The 20032-nt window shown below is 38.9% G+C and overlaps 1 protein-coding gene across 2 annotated transcripts in view; it reads left to right on the forward strand.

The window, feature by feature from the left end:
• The window catches only part of LOC128985693 (protein bark beetle-like), an 84812-nt gene that overhangs the window by 43612 nt on the left and 21168 nt on the right, over positions 1 to 20032 (forward strand). For both annotated transcript variants that reach the window (XM_054405478.1, XM_054405479.1), the window contains exons 14-27: positions 856 to 1101; positions 1460 to 1661; positions 7584 to 7747; positions 8165 to 8391; positions 8962 to 9147; positions 9788 to 10032; positions 12240 to 12347; positions 12538 to 12664; positions 13074 to 13188; positions 13635 to 13844; positions 14997 to 15197; positions 15923 to 16148; positions 16846 to 17115; positions 17225 to 17514. In XM_054405478.1, the coding sequence (XP_054261453.1) occupies positions 856 to 1101; positions 1460 to 1661; positions 7584 to 7747; positions 8165 to 8391; positions 8962 to 9147; positions 9788 to 10032; positions 12240 to 12347; positions 12538 to 12664; positions 13074 to 13188; positions 13635 to 13844; positions 14997 to 15197; positions 15923 to 16148; positions 16846 to 17115; positions 17225 to 17514 (2817 nt within the window). The remainder of the gene's footprint in view (positions 1 to 855; positions 1102 to 1459; positions 1662 to 7583; positions 7748 to 8164; positions 8392 to 8961; positions 9148 to 9787; positions 10033 to 12239; positions 12348 to 12537; positions 12665 to 13073; positions 13189 to 13634; positions 13845 to 14996; positions 15198 to 15922; positions 16149 to 16845; positions 17116 to 17224; positions 17515 to 20032) is intronic.

Genomic DNA, 20032 nt, shown 5'->3' on the forward strand with positions numbered 1-20032 from the left:
AGCCTGCTAACTTACTTTAAAAAAATACATTTTTGGTGATTCACCCCCTAAATCAACCGTAGTGAACTGAAAATGTATGATTAAATTTAAAGCTTTTTATATGAATAGCTATTTACATTACAAGTGTAGTAAGAGCGTTTTTACATCACGCAGCGCTGCATAATTTACCTAAGTGATGTCATCACGCTCTTGCGTAACGTGTAACGTACAAGATTTTACCTAACCCGACAATATACATGGGTTTACGTACAATATTTTTCGCTATCCATTTCACTCATCTTCTATCAGTAACGTTCTTTTACTAACAAAATTGCAAAAGCTAGGTTAGGAAAATACTTTAAAGCATAACAACAACATTCAAGCGCACAGCTGATTTCTAGCGTTGAACGTCGTTGGCTCCATAGAGTTATATTTTTTAAGTTAAGCACTCAATGTTATTTAAAAGGGTTTCTTTACATCACCGAGTGAGTTTTTGATACTTTACATCACTCGAGAAGTAAGGAAGTTGTATACATCACGCTTGGGATAGGGAAGTTTAACATGGCGGGTTAGGTAAAAAAACTAATAAGACTACATACTCTTTGGGATTTTTGTTATTTAAAAGTTAATTTTGGTTATCACAAAATTCTGAAAGAGTGTAATTTTTCATCTAAAACACTACTTTTATTTAATTTCCATTTTGACCCAAGATGGTATTAACTAAAACCTCTACCCTTAAATCCTTTGATCCTTAATTGGCTATCAACATTTTCATATTTTGTGTGCTTTCACCTCTCCATTACCTTTTTTGGCATCAGGGATCTTATTCAGGAGTTGACTCTTACCTGCTAAAATTATTGTCTATATTGTCTACAGGAAGGACCGATACAACCTGGCCAAAATCCGGTTCATCCCATTCCTCCTTCACAGCAGCAACCCTGGCAGCCGTACCATCTCCCAGATCAACCAGTTTGTCCCACAGTTTCATGTGGAGGGGACAGACGCGGTTGGAGGAGAGGTGGATGGTCTGGAGAGTCTGAGACCTGGAGAGTACAGAGTCCTGAGGGATATCAACATCCGGCCTGAAGGACGACTTACTCTGCAGCCTGGTGTGGTGCTGCGGTAAGTCAACAGACAATACACAGTGTAGCCTTGACTATCACCCTTACAGTAAATATTGCAAAACATAAGTTTTTGAGGTGACAGAGTTTGACAGTTTAAAGTGTGCTCATTTTTGACTGATATATGAGAGTGAAATATTAAAATTTTTGTGTGATGTAAAGTTAAAAATGTTTCTGTGTGCAAACTCTTTCCCATTCAGACAAGCCTGCTTATCCTTAAATCCTTAAAAATCCTTAATACTTAAGCTTTTGTGCTCTATATTACATCCTTGCTCTATCAATTAAAGGAACTTGGTAGATACAACCACAAAAGAATAAAGGATAGTCAAACATATTTATAAAAATATTTTTCTCTACAGGTTTCCCCCTGGGGTTGGTATGATGGTGGCAGGTAAGCTGGAAGCTCGGGGACGAAAGGTGAACAACGTTCTGCTGACTTTACAAGAAGAGAGTGTCATGGAGCAACAGACAGAGACGGAGACAGAAGCCCCCCTCCCCCCATCTGACCCCACCCCTGTGAGACTGTTGGGTGGACGGACTGAGAAAGAGGGTAGACTACAGGTAATCATGGTATACTAATGATCATAGGGCTATTTAATTTTCTCTACAAGTTTCCAACACAAACTTGGATATTTTGCATGAACACAATGCATTTTAGTCGTGGGATTTTAAAAGCAAATATTAAAACACATAATAGTTTAGTTAAAAGGCTGTAAATGCAACATAGACGCCTTTTGGAATTCAAATTTTAGGCTGTTAGCGTTTACTGTTTAAGATTTGTTTTGGACATATGGGGGTTCTGATTGTTGGCTCAAATGCAAGTTCAACGTTTGGATTCAAGTTTCCAACCCCTTTATCCATCTGTAGGACCTCACATCACCAATAACAGTTTAACCTCTGTTGTTGAATGTGAAAGAGGTTTAAGGCTAATTTAAGAAATATCGTGGAACATGTCATGTAGTACATAAAGCAAAAATGTGTTTTTGCTAAATAGATTTTTGCATAAAGGACCCAAACTTTTATGACTCGGACGTTGGAAATGAACAGAACCGGACAAGTACAGGACACTGGCAGACTATGCTACTAACACTGTAAGCGTACGAGTTGACTTTACTCACCGGGTTCATAATGTCGAATGGCGTTCCGTCACTGTGCCTTCTCGATCGGCTAGTCAGCCTCTTGGACTTTGACCGAATGACTCATCCTGGTTTGGTTCCTTCACCAGGCCCGATAAGTTAACATTTAAACTATTTGGTGAGGTCAACTTGCCTCTATATAATATAACATAAATAACTCTTCTTGAATATATAACATTCCCTCCCAACCGATTATAAAACAAAAATAAACAACTTCTTCTTTTGGGGGGGGGAAACCAAATCTTTTTTACCAATCTAATTTTGTAGGCGCTCGCCGCTCTCTTTGAGATCGACACAAAAGCACCTTAGGACTCTTATGCGGGCCTGGACTTTTATTCTTGACTTCGTTGGATGGGGATACACTTTCTTGCACATCAGATGTCTCTGGCTGAGTACTAGGTACAGGAATTCCTACATCCAGCCTTGCAGGGGGTGATTTAATAATTTGCGTAGTTGGTATTGGGCATGGAATTATTGTATCCTCTTCATCCTCTGACACCACATGGTTCTCACGTAAGTGGTCGGCATGAACAAATCTTGTACGGCCCTCGGTCTTCACTAAATAGGTCATAGGACTTACAATTTTTGCAACAATACCAGGCAGCCAGTTTAACCTTTCATTCCTGACGCTTTTTACGAATACCTTTTGTCCCACATCAAAGTTCCGGGGAGTTACCCCCTTGTTCCTTGTCTGAATGATACGTTCTTGATTTTCGTTGACCTTAGCTTCCAAATGTGGCTTTAATAAACAAAGATGAGTCCTAGGCTTGAATTTGAAAAACATTTCTGCTGGGGAACAACCGGTTGCTGTATGTGGTGTATTTCTATACACAAATAAAAAACTATCAATGCGATGTTGAACGGACCTGTTAGATTTAGACATTTCATCTTGCAGCATTTGTCTCAAAAAGGTGTTCTTAGTAGTTTGGACAGCACGCTCAGCAAGGCCGTTACTAGCCGGATGATAAGGCGGACTAACTACATGCAAAATGCCATTTGCCTTTAAGAATTCTTCAAATTCCTGGGATCTCAATTGAGGTCCTCCATCACTCACCAAAGTACAAGGCAGTCCGAATACCGCAAAACAAGATCTCAATCTTTCAATTGTCTTTGCCGATGTTGTCGTTTGCATTTGAAACACTTCCAGCCACTTAGAGTAACTGTCCACCAGAATTAGGAATTCCTTGTTATGGAAAGACGCAAAATCCACATGGACTCTCTGCCAGGGCTGGTTAGGCCAAGACCAGCGCTGTAATGGGGCAAGGGGCAAAGCGTTGCGAGTTGATTGGCAAATTCCACAGCCTTTAACCAGCTCTTCAATATCCGAGTCCATTTTCGGCCACCATACATACCCTCGTGCCAGGTTTTTCATTCTTGAGCCTCCAGGGTGCTCTTTGTGTAGCAAAAACAAGATTTCTTTCCGGTACGGTTCCGGGATAATAACTCTCCTCCCCCACAAAACACAATCTCCATCCACGGACAATTCATGGCTCCTCACAACATACGGTTTCAGAAGTTCGTTGCTTACGTATTCTGGCCATCCATGGATCGTAAAATCAAGAACCTTTGACAAGATCGGGTCGTAACGAGTTGCTGTACTAATTTCTTTGGCAGTAACCGGTAGTTCGTTTGCTATGGAGAAAAACGCAACTGTGTTTTCCGGTCCCGGCTTCTCATTTTGGCATGGTAACCTTGAAAGCCCATCGGCATTGGCCATATCACAACCCTTCTTGTAAACAATCTCATATTCATAGGCCGATAGGATCAGAGCCCAACGTTGTACACGGGCAGCGGCTAAGGTAGGTATACTCCTGGTAGGGCCTAATAAAAACGTCAAAGGCCTGTGATCAGTAGCCAAAAGAAACTTCTTGCCATAAAGGAAAATGTGAAATTTTTTTACTGCAAACACTAAGGCGAGGGCCTCCTTCTCTATTTGCGAATATTTCACTTCATGCACCGTTAGTGTTTGGGAAGCATAGGCTATGGGTCGCTCAGACCCATCAGGCATTTGGTGTGAGATAACCGCTCCTACCCCATAAGGACTGGCATCAGCTGATACAATCACTTTTAACTTTGGGTCGTATGGAATCAAAACTCTATCTCCTAACAAAAGCTCCTTACTCTTCTGGAACGCTTCCTCACACTGTTCAGACCAACCCCATTTGACCCCCTTGTTTAGCAGACCATACAATGGTTGAAGCAAATTAGACAAGTTGTTGAGGTATTTACTATAATAATTGATCAACCCCAGGTAGGATCGTAGCTGTGTCAAATTTTCTGGCCTGGGAGCACTAACAATAGCTTTAGACAGTTCTTCACTAGGCTGTATTTTATTTTCACTTAGCCTATGCCCTAAGAAAATTAGGCTATCCTTAAAAAATTCACTCTTAGCGGGGTTTATTTTTACCCCATAATGCTCTAGTCTCGACAATACTGCAACCACATTTCGGTGCATTTCCTCATGAGTTTGAGCCACAATCAAAATGTCATCTAGATAGCAAAATGTTCTATCCAACCCATTCAAAATCTTGTCCATGACGGATTGGAAAATGGCCCCAGCGCTTGTCACTCCGAAAGGGAGGCGAGAATAACGAAATAAACCCTTAGTCGTATTAATCGTTAGAAGCTCCTGAGAGTTTTCGTCTACTCTAAGTTGATTATATGCAGCTGACAAATCAATTTTTGAGAACAATTTTGAACCAGCAATTTTAGCAAAAATCTCATCTGGATTCGGGAGTGGATAATAATCTGTGCGTAACTGAGGATTAATTGTCTGTTTAAAATCGCCACAAATTCTAATAGAGTTGTTACCCTTTTCAACCAAAACAACAGGAGTGGCCCAATTAGTTTGGGTCACAGGATACATCACTTCATTCCTGATTAAGTTATCGATTTCTTTCTCAAGCGCATCCTGCAGCGCATATGGTACGTTACGAGCCTTGCAAAAGACCGGATTGGCATTTTCTTTCAACACTAGGTTTACTTTAATATCTCTAATTGTTCCTATACCAGGCTCAAAAACAGTAGGAAATCTTGATTTTAAATCCTCAACACTAGAAGTAGATGTATATGGAACATTCCTACCTTCAAGCTGCATGACAGTCCCACTCTTTGGTTGCCAGTTCCTCGTGATCTCCCTCCAGTTTAACTTAAGTCTCGCCAACCAGTTTCGCCCCAAAAGCGAAGGTTGATTTGGTTGCTCAATCCGTACAACCACCAGCGGCAGAACATGCGACTCATCTCCAGCCGAAACATTTGCCTGAAACTCTCCCAAAACTTCAATACATTGACCAGTATAAGTCTTCAATCTCATTTTACTCTCCCTTAGCTTAGGCACTCGGCCCTGGTAAAGCCGGAGGAAAACATCCTCAGGCATCACTGATACTACTGCCCCCGAATCAATAGCCATTTTAACACATACGTCATTTACCATTACATCAGCTGTAATTGCGCCAGATTTATTCTTAGAGTCAGAATAGGCTATGGTGTACAGCCCAAGCTCTTCTTCACCACTATCATGCTCCGCACCTGGTTGAGGATTTACAACTTCATCGCCATCATCACAATAGTTAATTCTAGTACTAGGCCTACTGGCGGCCTGCCGACAAACTTTTGCCAAATGACCCCTCCTATGGCAAATATTACAACTGTAAGTCCTGTACATACAATTTTTACTCTCATGGTTTCTACCACAACAAGTACACAACTGGTGTAAACCTTGCCTTGAATTAGGCCAACTTGGCCTACCAAAATTCTCACTATTACTTGGCCTACCCAAACTTTCGCTACTACTAGGTCTAGGGCCAAACCTTTGTTTAGGCCTATACTTAACGTAATTAACCTCAGATATTTGATTGTCGTTCTGGTACACTCCAGGATGAAAACTCTTAACATTTCTACTAGCCTCCTCTAGGACCAAGGCCAACTCCAAAGCCTTTTCAAAAGTTAAAGTGTCTCCCTCAGACAACAACCTACTTTGGATATCATTTGATTTGAGTCCACACAAAAATCTATCTTTAAGGGCATCATCCAAGAATTTTTCAAATTTGCAAGAAGCCGCTAATTTTTTTAATTGAATAGCAAAGTCTGAGACAGTCTCCCCCTCTCTTTGACTCCTTTTATTAAAAACAAACCTCTCATAAGAGATATTCTTCTTAGGTACAAAATGGGCTGTAAGCTGTGCTACTATTACGTCATAAGTAACCTCACTAGGTTTTTTTGGCATCAGAATGTTTTTAAGGGTTGAATACAATTCAGGGCCCATGAGAGAGATAAAATAAGAGACCTTGTCCTCATTCTTAATCGTATTAATTTTAAAAAATTGGTCCAACCTCTCAACATAGTTTTCGAAGGTTTCTAACTCACCATTGAATTCTTGAATTTTTCCTAATACTTGTTTTGTTCCCATTGTACCTTATTTCCATAGGCCTACAGTAAATAAGTCCAAACTTACGGTAAAATGAAGCCACAAGTGTAAATACAATCCTTTGCACAATGTGCAACACGTGGTACCAACTTGCCAGTAGAGAGCAATCAGCATCCACCGTCCATAATTCCAGGAATTTTTCCACAAAATACTCTTCGTAAACTCCTCCAATACAAAATATATACAAAATATATACAAATCTTCCACCAATTTACCCAAAAACCAACTTTTTACTCTCTTTGCAAAGTACGACAAAGTTTTTCAGGTTCAACTTGACCAACTCAAACTTGCAGGACACTGCTAAAAACGACAAATATTCCGAAAATCGCGAGAAAAAATAGTAATAATATTTACAAACGTACTCGTTAAAACTCTTGTTTTAACCGCACACAGTAAAATAAACTTTAGTTTTATCCTCGTCGCCACTTTTATGACTCGGACGTTGGAAATGAACAGAACCGGACAAGTACAGGACACTGGCAGACTATGCTACTAACACTGTAAGCGTACGAGTTGACTTTACTCACCGGGTTCATAACGTCGAATGGCGTTCCGTCACTGTGCCTTCTCGATCGGCTAGTCAGCCTCTTGGACTTTGACCGAATGACTCATCCTGGTTTGGTTCCTTCACCAGGCCCGATAAGTTAACATTTAAACTATTTGGTGAGGTCAACTTGCCTCTATATAATATAACATAAATAACTCTTCTTGAATATATAACACAAACCATATCTGAAACTAATTTATTATTTTCTGTGGAAACATGTGAAGTCACTTGGCAAAACTTGCATATCATCAAGAGATGTTTTCTGAGTTATATGCTCACTTGTGTCGCGTTACTGTATGGTTGCTGGATAAAGTGTTATTATGTATGTTAGTTGGTTTTACTTTCTTCACAACATTTCTATATGTATTTTACAGGTGAAGGTAGGAGAAGAGTGGGGCACAGTATGTAACTATGGCTGGACCATGACAGACGCAGCTCTAGTATGCCATCAGCTGGGACTTGTGCTCAACCCTGATGATTGGTTCCTCGAACGGGCTGACATCCCAGTGGCTGGCACATCGGAAAAAATCATCATGAGGTATAAAATCGATAAAATGTTCCAACAATATTTTTTGAACTTAAGTTAGTTAAATGTTAATGCTTATATTAACTCTACCTCAATCTTTAGCTTACATTTAATGCTAAGAAAATATCACAAAACAATAATCACTCTTTATAATGAAATAAACTTATACTTAATGCAAGATGTAGCGGATCTTTCATTCATTTCTTCAAATAGTACAAAATATTTTTGATTTTTAAGACGTGTGCGATATGAGTTTTCAAATCTTGCAATCATCGCATATGCTTATGGGAGGTTATTATTATATTTTGATCCTGCACCTGCATACATGGGGTTTTCCCCAAAAAGTTCCAGACTATGACATTTTTCTCACATCTTTAGTTTATTTTCAGTATGTTAAACTCCTGTTTAATGTATATACTCTGTCCTCAGCAATGTCCAGTGTACGGAGGAGGACTACGATATCACACAGTGTAGAGCTGAGAGGTCTCTGCACCTAGAGAACTCCTGTACTCATGACCAGGACGTGGGACTGAGGTGTTACGAGCCACACTGGGCCGGAGTGCGGCTGGCCGGGACAGCTGAGCGGACTGACCTGCAGTACGTGACGGTGCAGAAGGCCGGCCTGCTGGACTATGCCACCAACAGCTTCAAACCTGGTAATGCTGTCTGAATTGTTGAAGGAAAATTTTTAGGAAAGTTTTTAGGTATTAGCCTTAAAGATTTTTGAAAAGATATTTTGTTCAGCTAGTGTACCTAAGAAAATCAGAGTTTATGCACAGATGCATGAAAAATAACCCTCATTTTTTGTCCCAATTCCTTTTCAGAGTAGTTTGAATAGCAATTTCTACATAAAGAGATGCAGAAGTTAAGAACCTAAAGATCCCCAACCCCCACCCCTCCTTCACAACTCCACGCTTTCTTGACTGAAAATGCTGTCAGTGACAGTGAAATATGATAATTTTGTACATAGGACTTTTGTGTGAAGTTTTGGTTTGACTTGTTACAGATTAATTAGATACTTTTATACTAAGGTAGGTCTGCTATCATAAAAAATTAAAAAAAAACCTTAGCTCTTGTCTTGTGCTCTTACTGCAGAGATAGTGTTAGGAATTCTCTAGTTCTTTAATTGGTATTAGAACCCTTGCTACTCAGTAAAGAAGCTTAGTGCCATTGTAAAAGACTTTCAAAGGCTCAAAAAATGATTTGGTTTATGTCGTCTGTTGCAGCCATTCAAGTGGATGTGTACCGCCACAGCCTAGACAATGTGCGGGTGGTGGACAACGTGCAAGATGGATTAGGTGTGATCTACTCAGACATTTACAGTGGAGCTCCCAACATTGTCCACAATTCTGAGTTCACTAACAACCGAGGTAGTGGCGTGGCTTTTAAACAGCTCGGCCTCAAAATCACAGGTATGCCACTTTTTGATGATTTTTAATAAGAGACTTTGAGGTTAATAAACTGGTTGAGCTCGCTTTATGTGGTCACAGTTTGAACGACTTTTCACTTCTTTCTATCTTCTGTTTTAAGTAAAAAAATCTTTGATGTAAACTTTTAGGTTTTCAGTTTAATGGTAATCAAACATAATTTGTGGTAGAAAAAGTTGTGAGATTGCGTTTTCACTCCAAAACCATTAGCATTGTTGTTACAAAACAAATTAGCAATAAAAAGTTCTCCCTGTATTCAATCTCAGTTTGCTGTATGCCATTTACAAATGATTTCTATATGTTAGTTGTCAGAAATAGATTTAACTCTGCACCCATGGTGCAATGCAGATACTTATAGTTCACTTAGACGACCAGCGTGTGTGAACAGAGTTAGCGGTAGCTTAAATAGCAGTTAAAAAAAATATTTTCCAGCTGACTTGAGCTAGGTTATGATGGGTAGAGCTGGCTTCTAAGAACATACAATCCATAAGCCTCTCCACCTTATCAGTAATCAGCCAATGAGAGATGGTGACAGACAAGATGGTGGGACAAATGGGAAAATAGAATTGACAAGAGGCGTCTCGCTCTAGATTTTTCTACAACTGAATTCATACTGTTCTTCTAGGCTCGGTGATAGAGAACAACAAGGTGGCAGGGATCCGACACAACCCGGCGCTCACGGTGTACCAACAGCGGGAGATCGCGGGGTGGTTCAAGTCTTCCACTGAGGAGGCGTCTGCTCCCCTCCACCGACCCCCTCTACTGCTGCCCAGCTCTCAACCCAACATAGAGCTGGAGGAAGGCCAGACTCAGATACTCATCACCCAGCGAGTCACTCTGGACCCCATCAACATGCAGTTCTATCTCAGGGTGAGGTTATGTTAAGGTTAGGTTAGGTTAGGTTAGACTCAGATACTCATCACCCAGCGAGTCACTCTGGACCCCATCAACATGCAGTTCTATCTCAGGGTGAGGTTATGTTAAGGTTAGATTAGGTTAGGTTAGACTCAGATACTCATCACCCAGCGAGTCACTCTGGACCCCATCAACATGCAGTTCTATCTCAGGGTGAGGTTATGGTTAGGTTAGGTTAGACTCAGATACTCATCACCCAGCGAGTCACTCTGGACCCCATCAACATGCAGTTCTATCTCAGGGTGAGGTTATGGTTAGGTTAGGTTAGACTCAGATACTCATCACCCAGCGAGTCACTCTGGACCCCATCAACATGCAGTTCTATCTCAGGGTGAGGTTATGGTTAGGTTAGGTTAGACTCAGATACTTATCACCCAGCGAGTCACTCTGGACCCCATCTACATGCAGTTCCATCTCAGGGTGAGGTTATGGTAAGGTTAGGTTAGGTTAGACTCAGATACTCATCACCCAGCGAGTCACTCTGGACCCCATCAACATGCAGTTCTATCTCAGGGTGAGGTTATGGTTAGGTTAGGTTAGACTCAGATACTCATCACCCAGCGAGTCACTCTGGACCCCATCTACATGCAGTTCCATCTCAGGGTGAGGTTATGGTAAGGTTAGGTTAGGTTAGACTCAGATACTCATCACCCAGCGAGTCACTCTGGACCCCATCAACATGCAGTTCTATCTCAGGGTGAGGTTATGGTTAGGTTAGGTTAGACTCAGATACTCATCACCCAGCGAGTCACTCTGGACCCCATCTACATGCAGTTCCATCTCAGGGTGAGGTTATGGTAAGGTTAGGTTAGGTTAGACTCAGATACTCATCACCCAGCGAGTCACTCTGGACCCCATCTACATGCAGTTCCATCTCAGGGTGAGGTTATGGTAAGGTTAGGTTAGGTTAGGTTAGACTCAGATACTCATCACCCAGCGAGTCACTCTGGACCCCATCTACATGCAGTTCCATCTCAGGGTGAGGTTATGGTTAGGTTAGGTTAGACTCAGATACTCATCACCCAGCGAGTCACTCTGGACCCCATCTACATGCAGTTCCATCTCAGGGTGAGGTTATGGTAAGGTTAGGTTAGGTTAGACTCAGATACTCATCACCCAGCGAGTCACTCTGGACCCCATCTACATGCAGTTCCATCTCAGGGTGAGGTTATGTTAAGGTTAGGTTAGGTTAGGTCAGACTCAGATACTCATCACCCAGCGAGTCACTCTGGACCCCATCAACATGCAGTTCTATCTCAGGGTGAGGTTATGGTAAGGTTAGGTTAGGTTAGGTCAGACTCAGATACTCATCACCCAGCGAGTCACTCTGGACCCCATTAACATGCAGTTCTATCTCAGGGTGAGGTTATGGTTAGGTTAGGTTAGGTTAGACTCAGATACTCATCACCCAGCGAGTCACTCTGGACCCCATCAACATGCAGTTCTATCTCAGGGTGAGGTTATGGTTAGGTTAGGTTAGGTTAGACTCAGATACTCATCACACAGCGAGTCACTCTGGACCCCATCAACATGCAGTTCTATCTCAGGGTGAGGTTATGGTTAGGTTAGGTTAGGTTAGACTCAGATACTCATCACCCAGCGAGTCACTCTGGACCCCATCAACATGCAGTTCTATCTCAGGGTGAGGTTATGGTTACATGTTAAAAGTGTAGTTATATACTAGCTATTTTAGAATTGAGTTTGAACTTTTTGTGTGTTGGTGTTTAACAAATTAATTTACTTTAGTTAAACATTTTAAGCAACACTAATGTTGTCATTAGTGTGTACAAGATACATTGGTGAAATTCATTTTTGAAAAAAAATATTCTGTGAGGCCTCCTCCCAGGCCGAGACCTCCATCCACCTTTTAGGGAAATACAGCCCTGTAACCCATTAAATTTCTATTTTTGTTTTCCAAGCATTATAATTTAAGAGAAAATAGTAGAATTTAAAAATGGTAGTAGAATTTCTGTTGAACTATCAACTACCTGAAAATGTTTTCTTATGTGAGTTAGTTGTGTATCCATTCGATCTTCCTTAATGTATTCCAAAGCTAACTTTTAGAAAAATATATATATATAGTTAATTAGTAATATATTTTCTAGAACATTACCCAGCTTAGCTTACCATTACAGCCTTAATGACAATCTTTGTTTGTTCAGTGTAAACCGGGTTTTGTAGTTGGACTTCAACTGTTCAACCCGATTCACAACCGCAGCACTGAAGACATTCTGGTTCATGACGGACCTGATCTGCACTCAGCTAGAGAGGTGAGAGGAAAATTACAATTTAACTGAATAAAACAATATTATTCTGATACATTTCCAAAGTTACTCTTTTTTGAAAAATGTTACTGTCACCGTCTAAAAACATAGAGAGCAATTGACTGGTCTACTACTCAATGAGTGACAATGACCATGTATTAGTGTATTACCTACCAATGTATTGATGTATGACCAGGTGTGGAGTGTACGGAAGGACCAGCTGGTATTCCCCACTACCAGTACCTCATACACTGTAGTGCTGGACTACCACAGTGGTGAAGATGCTCTAGGCATGGCTATACTGGCTGTCTCTTGTCTTAGAGGTATGTACCATAGTAAATCCTGGTTATTAACCTATGGTAGAATCTTGACTAGTTTCTAAATACATAGTTTATTTTATGTGATATTGTCAGTTGCAAAGTGTGAAAAATTGTATTTTAATTTGAAATGTAAATAGCTAATAGCAATTTTACAGTCTAATTTTTTTTACTGATTTTATTTTGTAAAATTGTTTGGTTTATCACGGTTTATTAATTTATTGTCGATTTTAAATGTTGTGTGTGTGTTAAATGTCGAAGATAATTTTTAGCGCTGTTTAAGAATTTTGCAGCTAAATCAAAATGAATTGATCAAAGCTTAAAACTCCAATAATGCCCTTTATACGTCGCAAAGTGTTGATTCGTGTTAAATTTTATTTTATGCATCGATTAAAATACATGTTTCTTTTTCCAGCTCCTGAACAGAACATAGAACGCAAAATAGTGAAAGGGCCGATTCCAACTTTGACTCTGATCAATTCTCGAATAAAAGGGAACGAGAGAGGAATTTGGATGTCATTCTATAACAGGTTAGTAGACATTAAGCAAATTCTAGAATTTTTAATTGCAGACATTTTTTATTAATTTCTGATTAGTTAAACAGAAAGTATCATGACGTTTTAGGATCTGCGTCTTTAAGTGAGAAGAAATCTAGAACATGGCAAGATTAGTACAGAAATCAGTGGCGGCTTTGGGAAATATAATAGCTAAAAACAACAAAATGTTAAGAGAAATACAAAAACCTTTTAAATGTTGAAAAGGCTTACAATAAAAACAAAAGAGTTAGGTAGGTACACTTTTTTTAACACTGTCTAATAAACACTTAATCATAGCCACGCAGTCCGAGGACTTGAGTTATAGCTACAACAATGAATAATGTCTGCAACAATACTCTTATTAAACCAAAAATATACAAAGGAAATCTAAAGAATAAATATATGTTCAAGGAAGATCTATAATATCTTATTTTCTGCAGATACCTGACAGAGAGTGGGGAACACTACTTGCGTCACAGTAACGAGTCATTGCACGTGATTGGGTGCGACCTGAGCCACAACGGAGCCGAGGCAGTGCTCATAGACTCTCCACATTGGAGCCTCGCGCAGACCAACATCTCCGAGATATCTCTAGTGTTCAACAACACACTCATCACAGACAACGGCCGTGGGATACTGCAGTTTAGCAGGTCTGTATATATTACTTATACTTTAAAGTAAATAATATAAATTTGTATTTATATTTGAGAGATTTAAAAAGAAACTGACGAATTTGCCTAGCGTGTCAATGGCGGGGCTGTTACCTTCAATCTTGCAGCCTAGTGCATAAATACTCATGAACAACAGCCATTATACAGATAAGTTCATGAAATTTTTCTTTAATTTTGGGAAAGTGTTCTATTCTAAGAGTTCTTAAGTTGTTAAACGACAATTTTTACAGATATTTCATTGGTTTTTGTCAGTCACAAGCTTGGTCTATACGCATCACATCCAGTGATAGATTGAAAATCATCAAATATTTAAATCTTTTTAGAACTTTTAAACAACACTAACAGAAATGTTCCTCTGGAGAAATTAATATATTCCAAAAATCTATAGTATTAATCTTTAGTACATTTGAAAAAACTATGTCTTATTAAATTCTACGGCCCAACATATCTTTTTAGAAATGTGTGGTAGTAGTGGTACACACATTAAAATAAACACTCTCTTAACATGTTGTTTTTTATTCAGTTTTCAAGCTTTCCTTCTCCAAGAGATTGGAAGCAGGTATTTAAATTTTGGAACTTTAATCATCTTCAGTAGGAATTTAGACAAGATTTAGTAGGCCTAGTAGTTCACTTTACCTCTCCCCAAATTTTTGGAATCACATGTTCATTCTTGTAATCGGTTGTTTTTTTGATGCTTGACCGTTTGGTAGAGCAGCTAAGAGGTTGGTAAAAGTGACCTTCATCTTCAGTATGATTGTTGATCACATGATCATTTGCTCCCAAGTTCTTGATCTTTAACTTTAGGCCCTAGAGGAAGTTTGATATTAATAAAGTAATCTAGGTTAAATCAAAGTGTTACAAATATACTGTTTTGTCTTGAGATTTAAACAATTTTTTCTAGTGAAGCACTTGCATGATGAAGTATGTGTTAATTTAGTAGCGGTAATAGAAATATGTTGTGAATTATGAAAATTATATCTACTTGGATAATACTTACGGGAGGTATAAATATTACTGAATTCTTTATTTTAATTTAAATTATCAGAATATATACTCACAGGCACTTATATTTAAAAATATTGTATTTAAAAAATTTAATCTTTTTAACATCCCTCTTTTTCTTCCACGCAGAGACTTACGGAGCTCCAACAACCTGTTCCATTGGCTGCTGAGTGACGACTCTATCGAGCGCAACCACGCAGGTGGCCTGGAGCTGAGTCTGCCTTACGTGTGGCAATACAACGAGAACTTCACTCACTCTGTGATACTGCACAACAACACTTGGCGCAACAACCAGCAATACGCTGCAGTGATTGGCGGCCACTTCACTAGGTAAGGCTGGTGTAAAAAATAAAAATACTTCATGTGTTTTGTATTTCTTTAGGATTTTGATACACTAGATCTGATATTTTATAATTTCAATGACACAAAAATCTTTAAATCTGAGATGGCAAGCCTTGATTATAATGATCGATCGTAATAGGTGTTACTGAAACAATGTTAGTGATGAGGTGGACCAAAGTAACTGATTTTAATACAACCACATTCTAAGTCATGGGTTCCTACTGGGGTTACAAACATGTAAAACTGATTTTTAAACCCACCAAAATTAAACGTTGCAGTGGGGAAGTTATATTGTGTTTTTAGCAATGTATTTATGAAAATAAAATAGTGCAAATAAATGTACACTCTCATGATGATAAGTCTTATCAATGCTTATGATCTCAATGATATATTTACTCATGGTTTCTAAAATCCAATAACTTTTTTGCTACAATATAAGTTACTTCATGCAAATTAAAGATGACTTTTTATGATAAAAGGTATCTGAAAAATCTAAATTTGTACTCAAGGAAAGTGGTAGTCACCATGATTAATATATTTTAAAGTATAGCCCAATTCCTGATTAGAATTTTTTTAAGTATCAGTTTTTTTTCTGAACACTTTACTTAGAAGCTAGTTGAGCTCACAGTTTCAAATATCAACATTAGCTTTCCCAAACCCAAAATAATCATCAAAATAAATTTTCACTCCAAAATACTAACCTCATTTTGCAGGTTCAACATGACTCGTAACGTGTTTGAGGACAACGTGTGTCGGTCGGGCCTAGTCTCCGTGCAAGGAATGGAAAAACAGATGTGGCTTCATGGAAACACAATCGAACGCAACACTGGAACATTCATGGTCGAGTTCAAGGCAGACAGTCAGTCAGAGATTTTGGGAGAGTTGAGGGCGGAGTTTAGCAACAATATCATCAAGAGGAATAGGTCACCTTCCCCCGAGGTAAATGAACTTTAAAAAATACTTATGATAATTTTTGGTGATGGCAATCTTATAATTATCAAAATTTATTACAACCATATTCCATTGTGCTGATAATCTAGGCTGTTAATCTTTCTTCTTACTATCTCAACTCAGACAAAATTTCTTGTTTTGAAGAAAGAGTCAAAGTTCTATGTTGTCCCAAAATCAGTAAAAGAGAAATGAATTTCACAATGGGAAAATGGTAATTTCTCCAAAGATCTCAAGAACACTGGAAAGTCTCGGTATCCAAGTGGTTGTAAGACTGTATAGTGCTTGCCTTCAACTCTGATCTGATCCCAAGGTGAGATACATTCTAGACCCATATGAAAAATGTCATTAATCAATTAATGGTGCTAACTAACTTATATGCAATGTTTTTCTCTGATAGGTGTGGTTCTGAAATTTTCTTCTATAAATACAGCTACATTAAAGGTTGATCTAAGGCAGATAAATACAATATTTTAGATGGTTCCTTTACAAAAATCATAAAAAAATAAGATGCCAAACCTAGAAAAATACAATACACTTGATTGAGGAGAAAAAAATCAAAATTAAATTTTTCATTATTCTAAAATAAGTAGCCTACTGTAGAAATACAAATTAAATTTGAAAAGTCATGTAAGTTTATGTTCGAAGAGCAAACACTATGATATAAACTTTTTATATATTTTTCCAGACCCCATCCAGTGTAATTGTATTTGACGGACTACAAAAGGTGAGAGTGAAGCGCAACTTGATCGCTGAAAACACACAGGCCTACTCACTAGTGGCTGGAGTACGAACTGCCCGAATCGATTCAACCATCGACGTCACTGAGAATTGGTGGGGAACAACGAGCGAACACGAGATTATCAGTAAGATATTCGATTTCGACGATTGGAACGATCATGCGATTGCCAACTTCAAGCCTTTCCTCATAGAAGATTCTTTTGAGGGATCACTCTCGGTGAGTTTCATTTAGGCAGAGTAATCTTATACTACATACCTTCTTGTTGTAAACTGTCCCAGGAATAAGTAAGTAATATCATATAAGTGATTTATATGCCTGTCATCAGATCGCTTGGGAGCAGCCTTCGCTCGTAGACTTGAACCGCTTGTCCGGACGACTCAAGACCTCTTTGACACTACAGCCCCGTGACATGCCGTACCAGGTGATGTCAGATGTCACAGTCATGCCAGGAGTGACTCTCAACATCGCCCCCGGGGTGGTGATAGAGTTCGCCCCCAGGGTAGGTCTGCTGGTGCTGGGCCGACTGGTGGCCAGGGGGCGACGAGGACAGGAGATTGTCATGAGACCTCTCTCACAGACTGTCAAACCTCCAACCAACATGGCTGTCACTAGGAGGTAAGATGCGTTATTTGGTCTTTGGATGATTTTGTTTATGATTGAGGATTTTATTCATGATCTTGGTCAGTCCATTGATGGAGTAGTTTACTTGATCTCTGTTGTATCTCTATGCTTCAAATGCTATGCATTTAATTATTTAATCATATGTTATTTTCAAAAATGTGATTCAATTGATGTAAATAAACTAGTAACATAAAAAGGCTCATTTTTCATCTATATATATTAATTTAACTATTTATTTCAAATATAAACTTACAATACACAACAGAAATGGCGACGAGGAGAGCCTAACGTGTTTTCTATTTTGTTTTAAAGTTTATTTTATATACTTTTTCAAAATGAACCAAGAACAGTTTGAAATATTAATCAAGACCTTGTCTTCAGCTATTCAAGGTATGTCAAAGACTCAACAATCCAACATCACATTAATTTCCAATTTCGAACAATTTGACTCAAACAAAGAAACTTTTCAACTATACAAAGAAAGATTTGAAAATTACCTAAAGATAAAGAATGCTTTTGATGATAAAACTATTTGTGCCCAGCTTTTTCTCAATAGTGTAGGTTCTAAAACATATGACCTTTTGTCTTCACTCTCAGCTCCAAAAAGTATTAATGAGCAAACCTATGATGAAATTACAAAATTATTAGACAATTACTTTCCAAAAACCAATGAAATTGTAGAACAGCATAAGTTTTTATCCAGAATCCAGGCACAAAATGAATCAATAACAGACTATGTAACAGCTCTTAGGAAACAAATTGCAACTTGCAAACTTACCTGTACATCATGTGAAGCATCTGTATCTGACTTATTCTTAAGATCGCAGTTTATCAGGGGAATTCATGACTCTTCAATTAGAGAACAATTAATCCAGACCAAGGACTTAACATTTGACATTGCCGTAGAAAAGGCAATAGCAATTGAAGCTTCAAAAATAGACAGTGCAACTCTGAACAACTTTTCTAGTCCTCAAACATCGTCACAGGCAGAAGTCAACAAATTATTGACAAGACCAACACACCAGAATTATACACCAAGAAGGACAGCCTACCTCAACAACCGATCTAACAACAGACTAAATCACCCTTCCACAAGACGAAATAAGGTTGATTTGGCAACACTTGGAATTGGAAACCTGTGTTTAAGATGTGGTAAAGCAAATCACATGTCCAGGGAATGTAAAACCAACAAATCACGCCTTCACTGCCAAAGCTGTGACAAGGATGGACACATAGCCAAGGTCTGTATATCAACTCTACTCTCTAAGAAATCCAGGCCTACAGTTAATACAATAAGTACTACTCCAAATGATTCACAGGACTTAAACTCACTTTATGGAATAGGGCAACTTCAAATTCTCAATGTATCTGACTACAATTCATCAGACACAGAAAAATTTTTCACAACTATTCTAATCAATGGGAAACCACAAAAGTTTGAGGTGGATTCAGGCGCAGCTCATACCCTTCTACCAAAAGCGCAATTTGATAGACTTAATCTTCCTCAAAACACAATCCAGAATACAAATATAAGGTTTCGTTCTTACACAAATGAGGTTTTCCAACCCTTAGGCTTAGTTAATGTTCAGGTTGAATACAATGGACGCTCATCTACACAGCAGTTGTTTGTAGTTCCTGACATGTACAGCCCTCTACTAGGTAGGACTTGGATAAGACAACTTGGAGTCCACTTGAACGATCTTGACACCCAGAGACCAAAAGGTACCGGTACTTATGTAAACTTAGTTTCCAGTGACACAGAAAAACTAGTTACTGCAGTAGAATCAAAATTTCCAGAAATATTTTCACCAGAAATAGGACATATTCCTAATGTCACCTGCTCTCTAAAGTTAAGACCTCAATCCAAACCAGTATTTTTCAAACCTAGACCTTTACCGTATGCACTCCGGGATAGAGTGGGACATGATCTTGACAAACTCGAACAAGACAAAATCATCACTAAAATCGAATCATGCGACTGGGGTTCACCCTTAGTTGTAGTGCCTAAGCCTGATGGTACACTTAGGCTATGCGCAGACTATAAAGTCACAGTCAACCCTCAACTCTACGATTCACACTATCCGATTCCTAGGATCGACGAAACACTCCACAAACTGAGAAACGCCAAGTTTTTCTGTACTCTCGACCTCTTTAAAGCTTACCTACACATAGGTGTCGATGAAGAAAGTGCTTGTGTTCAAACAATATCAACCCATAAAGGTACTTACAAAGTCAACAGATTGTCTGTTGGAATCAAGACTGCACCCAGCATATTTCAAAAAGTAATGGAACAAGTTCTACAAGACCTTCCAGGTGTCAGCTCTTACTTTGACGACATAATTGTCTACGGTTCAACTTTGGATGAATGTTTCAACAACCTTGTAGCTTGTCTGGAGCGACTTCAAACCAACAATCTTCACCTCAACAGAAATAAATGCACATTCTTCCAAGAAAGCATCTCATACTTAGGATATGTTATTGAAAACAACAAGATATCCAAGTCTCCAGCAAA

Source organism: Macrosteles quadrilineatus, unplaced genomic scaffold (assembly GCF_028750875.1).
Source record: "Macrosteles quadrilineatus isolate MER2022 unplaced genomic scaffold, UCM_ALF_1.0 Scaffold_2__2_contigs__length_208266976, whole genome shotgun sequence".
Classification (NCBI taxonomy): domain Eukaryota; kingdom Metazoa; phylum Arthropoda; class Insecta; order Hemiptera; family Cicadellidae; genus Macrosteles; species Macrosteles quadrilineatus.